We start from the raw sequence: 8,492 nt of genomic DNA, 5'->3' as shown, positions 1-8,492 counted from the left end.
CTGGAAAGAAGTATTCCAAGTCATGAAATCCAAAGACCTACAGCCAAGATTGCTTTATCCAGCAAAACTTTCATTTAGAATGGAAGGACAGATAAAGTGCTTCTCAGATAAGGTCAAGTTCAAGGAGTTCATCATCACCAAGCCCTTATTATATGAAATGTTAAAGGGACTTATATAAGAAAAAGAAGATGAAAAATATGAACAGTGAAAGGACAGCAAACTCACAGTTATTAACAACCACACCTAAAACAAAAGCAAACCAAGAGGACAGCTAGATCAAGAGTGGAACCATAGAAATGAAGAACACATGAAGGGTTAGCAACGGGAGTGGGAGGAGGAGAAGGGGGGAGAAGGTACAGAAAATAGCATAGACAGTAGGTAGAAAATAGATAGGGGGGAGGGCAAGAATAGTGGGGGAAATATAGAATCTAAAGAACTTGAGACACGTGGTTATAAACTAAGGGGGGAGAATGGTGGGGGAGGGAGTGTGCGGGGGGAGGGGAATGAAGGGGGGAATAGAACAACTGTAATGGTATAATCAATAAAATATATTTAAATAAATAAATAAATAAAATAATAAATAAATAAACTAATTTAAAAACTTTAAAAAATTAAAATACTGCAGAGATGAAAAGCGCTGTGTGGCCATTCTCCCCCCACACATCTGTCCCCAGGTAGTACCACAGGCAAATGTCCCCAAACCTCTGCCCAAAGGGCTCTAAACCCATTGGAGAGTCATCCACCCTGAAAGGCTACTCTCAGAAAGTTCTTGGCCTTTCTGCTTGAATATCTAATTTTTATCACCAAAAACAGCCAGTCACAATAAAATGTTTCAGCAATTGTGAGTTCAAAGTGCACGCTGCCACCTCTTCCTTCCCGTCACGGGGTTCTCTGCCAGTGTGCCGACACACGGTGACGGCCTGATTGCCCAGATCACCCATCACACACATAACTGGATCGTGCACAGCATTTTTTCTGCTGTGTGTTTTGAATGAAATAGAAAGTGTACACCTCAAACTAATACATTATAAGTAAATTAAGTCTCTATAAAAGTGGGGGAAATCCAATAAAAATTATGCACTTAAAAAAAACAACACATCTGGCCGGCATGGCTCAGCTGATTGGGCCGTCATAGTGCAAAGTGGAAGGTCACCAATTTGACTCCAGTTGGGGCACATGCCTGGCTTGCGGGCCTGCTGCCCAGTTGAGGGTAGACGAGAGGCAACCGATTGATGTTTCTCTCCCTCTCTGTCTGTCCCTCTTCCCATCCTTCTAAATAAATAAAATCTTGAAGAAAAAAATCAACAAAATGCATTGCAGACTTTTTTAGAACTATTTTGTTACCGAATGCAAAGTGTTCGTAACCAGGAAATTGTGCATACAAGTTGATGGATGGACCCCCAGGGGCAGGCTGAGGCAGTGGGGCCCCTGGCCAGCTGTGGTGTGGGCAGGAAAGCCCTCCACTGGGGTCTGAAGCCCCAGGTGTGAGTCCCAGCTCCTGTGCGTGAAATGTCCTTGGGTAGTCATGTTAGATTCCAGTGCTCAGCTTTCTGCTTGGTAAAATGGAGACAAGAACACCTACCACACAGGTTTGTTGTGACAGTTCAGGAAGGTGAATGTGAGTGTACCTGAAACTACTTCATGAACTGCAAATTTTGGTGCAGACGTGAAGTTTAAGGAATGCTGAAGGCCTTATGGTTGTTCACACCCAGAAACCAGGCAAGGATAAATGAGCTCCCTGATCAAATCAGGCCTTTAGGTTCAGGGAGGCAGCCATGGCCCTGGGGTTCATGCAGACACTTCAGGCCTGGCTGTGCTCCTCCTTGGATGCTTCCCTGTGATCAAGTAAAGCCAGAGCCTCCCATGCTCGCCTGGGCTGTCCCAGAGCTGGTACCGACACCCTGAGGGGGACTGCTTGCAGGTGGAAGAGGTCTCCACAGGAGTTGTATGCCTTCGTTACACTTCTTTTCAGGAGTTTTTTCATAGTTCACATGTACATGTCTCTCCTTCTGTACCATTGTTTACTGTAAAATATGTTCATAAGCTAGGACGATGTTCCTTTAGTCTGAATTCTGGGCTATGTATTTGGGATGTTGTCACCAAAAGCCTAAGTCCCACCAGAGGGGCAAAAACATATGATTGCTCAGTGGGGCAACCCAACGTAAGAGGCTTTGACAAGATTGTTCAGTCTGCTGTGCCCTCCCCTCACCCACCCTCCCCTTTCCCCACACCCAGCCTGAAGGCAGAGAAGAAATCTTTCTCATCTGTGACCATTCGGGACACCTTTCCGCAGAGCAAGGGCACTGATGCCCTTGTGGCCTTCACAAGTGGCCCTTGTCGTTCTCCAGTCAAGTGCGGGACTTTTAAATAAATCCTGTGGGCTGCACCTGAGCGCTGCATTCCTGTGCCCAGCAGTGGCGTTCTGTGCCTTTTAGGCCGACAGTGACAAACAATAGCGGTTTTACATCAAACATTAGTGTGCAATGCATGCTTAACGTCCCTGACTCTAGCAACGGTAACGCAACGTTGGAAACCCACCTGGAATCCTGCTCTGCAGGCCGCTCTTTTGGGAGGTGACGCCAGTGGGCACAGCGAGTGTGATTTTTCACCAGGGAAGTGACCGGTCGCTTATGACCGACCGATTTTTAAAACTGGAAAAACGGGAGGCATTTCTAATGAAACAACATAAAACAAATTAAGTTCTCAAGTCTTTTCAGGCTTTCAGAGGTTATTGTATGATTGATACAAAACAGTATGACCTTCTTGATTGAAAGATGCATGCTTTTTACATGACTTTCTCCAACTATAAGTGTTTTAAAATCTGTAGCATCTTACAGTTATAATCAGCAGCCATTTTTCTTTCTTGCTGGTAAATAAAATAATGGAGGGTTGAATAATTGATGGCGTCTTCGGGGTGATCAAATATGATATATTTTCTTATGACCCCACCCTCTGATGCCTATGGTTGCTGTCCAGCCACCTGACTGAAGGCCCTTCTTCTCTCCCTCCCTGGCCTTTGGAGGCCCCACAAAGTTCACAGACCATCCTCACATCCCTCCACTTGCCATTGACTTTGGCCTTGTGCCCACACCCACCACACAGACCTATGCCAAATTATTTTTCTGTGCCAAAAAACATCAGGCAGGACCAGCTACCTAGTTTTCAGGGCATGATGCAGAATGAAAACAAATTATTAATCATTTTAAGTCAGTGGCTGTGGAGCCTTAAACCAAGCACAGAGCCCTCGGGGTCCAGGGCCCTATGCAGCTGCACAGATCCCATGGCCCTAATGCGCTGCTGGGATGCTGTTAATGCCGGGGTCCCCCAACCTGCACAGACTATGGGTCTGTGAGTATCAGTCTCTACTGCATCTGCAGGTGGCCTTGGGTCCAGAACAGACACTCCTTCCCTACAGCTGCAGTAGAAGTGTCAGCCCCAAGCCAGGGTTTACCTGGCTCGTAATCCTGTCGCACACCTGCACACTCTCTTTTATTTTTTAAGTATGTGAGTATAAAATGAACACATTAAACTGAAGGCTGCCTGCTTTGGAGAACTGGATGTGCGTTTCTTGCCCCTTTTCCCTGGCATTTGTTATTTTGGGTGAATTTGCTCTTTCACAAATTAGTTTTCTTCTAACCAGGTCTAAAAGCAGGGTATGAGGAAGAATGTGTTTGGCACTAAGCATCATCAACATCACATTTGTTTATTTTTTGTGAGAAGGGGCTCCTGGCCCTCAAAGAAATGGCTGCAGAGCATGGGATCATGTCTGGACAGCCACTGGCCAGGGGGATTCTGGGCTAGAAGGATGACCACAGTCCTCTGTGGACCCCAGAGTCCTCGCCTTTTCCAGGAAGCAAAATGTATTGCTTCACAAACTGGAATCCAAATGCTGCCCCTCTTGTGAAAGGCAGAACCGTCATCTGTCACGTCCCGCACAGCTGATGCCTGGTCCTTTGCCAGACAGAGCTGCTGGGCTTCCCTCGGAGAAGTGTGTGCAGCACTGTAGTTACTCAGCTACTTTCCTTCCTAAGTCTGGCTTTGTTGAGTCATCACGTTCTCCAGTGGCTAACATTAGCCACAGAAGTAGGTCCAAATCCCCAACTCTGTGTATGTAGAAAATATTCCCCTGTTTGCCGTAAGAGAGCTTTTGCATTAGTATTTTGGGCTGCATTCTCGTAGAGACAGGTGAGTACTCCTCTCAAATCATTTTTATGCATAGCAGTACATAGAAATTATGGTAATTATCAAACTTTCCTTGAGCTCTCATAATTTAACACATTAGTTAAAACTCGACAAAGAAGTTGAGTATCATCCTGGCTGGTGTGGCCCAGTGGATTGAGAGCCAGCCTGCAAACCAAAAGGTTGCCAGTTCGATTCCCAGTCAGGGCACATGCCTGGGTTCCCAGCTGGGAGCATCTAAGAGGCAACTACACATTGATGTTTCTCTTCCTCACGTTCTCCTTCCTTCCCCTGTCTCTAAAAATAAATAAATAAAATTGTTTTAAAAAGAAGTAGAATACTGCATATTTTCTATATTTTGATAACTGTAGCTTATATAATTCATTTTTTATTGTTATTATTTTATTTTAATTGTGCTTGTAAGAACAAGTATTTCAAGAGGTCCATGGCATAAATCAGTTCAAGAGAAAATGGTAGTATCAGAAAGTCCCAGACGTCCCTGGTCCTAGAATCTAAAGAACATCTCTCTTCCCTGCTCTTCTTTAGGATTATCAGTAGGGCAGGGTTCTTCTCTCCAGTCCTTGGGGTCCTCGGCCTAAAGCCTAGCTCCTAAGTTACAAATGGGGAAAAGGAAAGATTTAGTGTCCTGGAGAGTTTCTGTTTTAATCTTTGTAGAAGCAACTAATAAAACGAATTATTTCTATGCTTGTGTCCCACCAGGTACCTTCTCAAACCAGATTTCATGAGACGGCCTGATCGAACATTTGATCCTTTCTCTGAGACTCCTGTCGATGGGGTAATTGCAGCCACGTGCTCAGTGCAGGTAAGGCCTCTGTGCTTCACAGAATAGCATAAATGCATAGGCAGATAGGCCTGGAAATGTCTTAAGAAATCACAATTAAAATTTTTAATATCAAGGGGTAAGATCCATGTGTTGCTCTCAACTTTGACTTAAAATTCCCCGTATTTTCCTTGAGATACATTTTTGTCATTAGTAAAATTATTAGTTATTTATAGTGAAAGACACCAGTCAAAAACAGCACCTATGATGGACATGGAGCAACAGGGACTCTCATTCATTGCTGGTGGATGCAAAATAGAATCCAAAACTTTGGAAGGTAGTTTGGTGATTTCTTACAAACTCAACATACTCTTATCATATGATTCAACAGTTACACTCCTTGTTATTTACTCAAATGAATTAAAATTATGTCTGCACAAAAACCTACACAGGGATGTTTACCGCAGCTTTATTTGTAATTGCCAAAATTTGGAAGCAACCAAGATTTCCTTCAGTAGGTGAATGAACAAATAAACTGGCATATCCAGACAATGGAATATTAGTTCGTGCTAAAAGGAAATGAGCAGTTGGGTCACGAAAACACATAAAGGAAACAAGTGCACATTACTAAAGGAAAAAAGCTAATCCGAAAAGTCTACGTACTCTGTGAGTTCAGCTATATGACATCCTGACCAAGACAGTACTATGGACACAGTAGAAAGATCAGTGGTTGCCATGTGTCAAGGGGTTAGGGGAGAGGAAGAAGCAGGGCACAGGATTTTAGGGCCGTGAAACTCTTTTATGTGACACTACCGTGGTGGAACATGTCATTTTACATTTGATCAAATCGACAGGATGTCCAGTACCAATAGTGAAGTCGGATGTAAATGATGGACTGTAGGTGACAATGATGTGTCATTGTAGGTTATTGATGCAACAAAGGTACCATTCTGTTGAGAGATGTCCATAATGCAGGAGGTTGTGTGTGTTGGGACAGGAGATATATGCAGACTCTACTTTCTGCTCAGTTTTGCTACATTGAATGTAAAACTGCTCTAAAAAAATAAGGTTTGTTAATGAAGAAATACCCTCTCTGATTCCATTTATACAAAATTCTAGAAAATGCAAACTAAGGTACAGTGACAAAAAGCAAAGGAGTGACTTCCAGTAGACAGAAATGGAGGGATGGAGGGATTACAAAAAGGCCCCCCAAATTTGGGGGGCAACAGAAATGTCCATCGTCTCCGTTGTGGTGATAGTTTCACAGATGTGCTCATGTCAAAACTGATGTCATTGTGCACTTTACATATGCACAGTTTACTGTACGTCAGCTGTACGTCAAAGAAACAGTTTCAAAATTATTAGCTAGTAGATAATATGAAAAAAATGACAAATGACTATAGTCATTTGGAAAGTAAATGAAAAATAGTCTTTCTGTAACTTTATAATAGAATTTAATGCTATTTCAGGGGAAAAGGGGAAGGGTGTACAGGAACTAGTATAAAGGACACATAGACAAAAACTAAAGTGGGGGGTGGAAATGGGAGGGAGGTGGGGAGCACTGGGGGGGTGGGCTGGGGTGGGAGTAAAAGACAGAAAACTGTACTTGAACAACAATTACATAAATAAATAAATATGTTTAATCACAGAGTTGCACACCGGAAACTAATATGATATTGTACATCAACTGTAACTGAAAAATAAAAAATATTCATAAAAAGAATTTAATGCTAGTCCTTCCAAATACATACCACAGGGCTGGCTGGTATCAATATCAGTAAAGAATAACAGGCACATTTTAACATTGCCCTTCTTTCTGTGCGTGTGGCTTTTCAAGACTTTTAAAAGAATTCAGTAAACGTATGGTATGGCAGAATTCGGGGCCTGCGAAGTGATTAAGGCATATTTCAGCCTATCACTAAATAGGTCGTGGGCACTTCAGTGAAACAAAGGTGCCTGGACACTATTTCTTTGTATTATATGATGTGCGTATATTTCCCTTGTTCTTTTTCTAGACAGTGTTTGAGGGTAGAACCTCTGCCTAGAACAGTTTTGGGCATAGTCGCTCAATAATGTTTGAGTTTAGTAAGGAGTGAAGCCGCTATTCCCATAAATAATTAAAATATCCAAAGATTAATGAATAGACAAATTCTTATGCTGGATTATTATTCACCACTAATGATTACAGACTTTACTTCTCTCTTGTCCGATCGCTACAGGTCATATCAGGTCAATTCTTATCAGATAAGAAAATTGGCACATATGTAGAAGTGGACATGTATGGGTTGCCCACTGACACTATACGTAAGGAATTCCGAACTCGCATGGTGATGAACAATGGACTCAATCCGGTTTACAATGAAGAGTCATTCGTATTTCGGAAGGTAGGGCACGTTCCATGTGTCAGACTCACTCTGCTACCTTGGGAGCCGTTTTTGTGCACAGACACTACCTGATGTAAAGAAGAGTTATTCAACCCCAAATGTCTTATTTTTTCCTTCTTCTAATGGGCAAGTGTTGTAGCTGTCATGTGATTGTTGATTCCGTTTGTTCCTGTCCTTTTTTTTTTTTTTTTTGGCTTTTCTCTCCTCCTTGGAGAAGCCTATCTCCTACGTGGCAATGCCTGAGCCCCAGGTGTGCTGTCTGCTTAGGATGTATCCTCGCTGGTGGACACCATCACACCTGGGAGAGTTCTTCCCTGCCCTAGCTGCAGCTGGTGACTTGCCTTGTTCCTTTAGCCAAGATGGCAGGTAGAATGTTTCACCATAATTAAGGCCAATAATGTCTTCAAATGGGTCAGTTGGTATTGTCTTCTGCCTCCAGGGAGTGTGATGCCTGCTGCTACCTGCAGGTTCTGTGCTTCATGTGCTATTTTTGGTATTTGGGGTTTTTTTTTCAATACTATAATTGGATCCTAAAAACAATCACAGTCATTCTCTCTAATGATTGAGTTTTTAATCTTGTAAATATTTTTCACTTCGTTTCTCTTTTGTCAGTTGGAAACGTTGAACAATTCTTTCCTTGGCTGTGTTGTCTCTCAGAATATGTTTTTCTCTGTCACTTTTTCTCTTATCCTGACCAAAATGGTCTCTTGCTTCATCTTCAGGCACAGATTTTCCAGGGGTTTTGCTCCATTTGTGTGTCATGCAACACAGATAATTGGCTTCATGTCTTAACAAACAGGGATTGTTCACCTTTGAATAGACTAACACGTTTACAGAAACCAGTTTAGGGGAGATCAGTGTAGGGACAATGAAACAGGCTAGTCTGAAATGTAGGTTCACCCTGTGGTGTGAACACCACAGTCACGCAAGACCTCCATCATCACCCACTCTCTTGCTGTCAGAGTGAGGTGTAAATTGCATACGAACCTGCAATTTTTCTTTCTTTCCTGGTTTTTTCAATTTGTTATAGATGGACCTGCTGTCCATTGGGCCAGTGTTCTTTGTCACAATGAATAATCCTGACACACATTTCTAGAAATTCAGAACTTTAACTGCAGAGGTTCTTAGTTTTTATGAGTAAGGAAATA

The 8,492-nt window shown here is 42.6% G+C and overlaps 1 protein-coding gene across 6 annotated transcripts in view; it reads left to right on the top strand.

Moving 5' to 3' along the window:
• Nucleotides 1-8,492, top strand: part of PLCB4 (phospholipase C beta 4) — a 386,228-nt gene that overhangs the window by 331,581 nt on the left and 46,155 nt on the right. For all 6 annotated transcript variants that reach the window (XM_037051657.1, XM_037051659.1, XM_037051661.1 and 3 more), the window contains 2 exons: nt 4,900-5,002; nt 7,180-7,344. In XM_037051657.1, coding sequence (XP_036907552.1) covers nt 4,900-5,002; nt 7,180-7,344 — 268 coding nt within the window. The remainder of the gene's footprint in view (nt 1-4,899; nt 5,003-7,179; nt 7,345-8,492) is intronic.

The sequence above is a fragment of the Sturnira hondurensis genome, unplaced genomic scaffold (assembly GCF_014824575.4).
Source record: "Sturnira hondurensis isolate 20B ecotype Veracruz unplaced genomic scaffold, ASM1482457v3 Scaffold0007401, whole genome shotgun sequence".
In the NCBI taxonomy this organism is placed as follows: Eukaryota; Metazoa; Chordata; class Mammalia; order Chiroptera; family Phyllostomidae; genus Sturnira; species Sturnira hondurensis.
The sequence above is the reverse complement of the archived record's forward strand: the minus strand, read 5'-3'. Positions and strand labels throughout refer to the sequence as shown.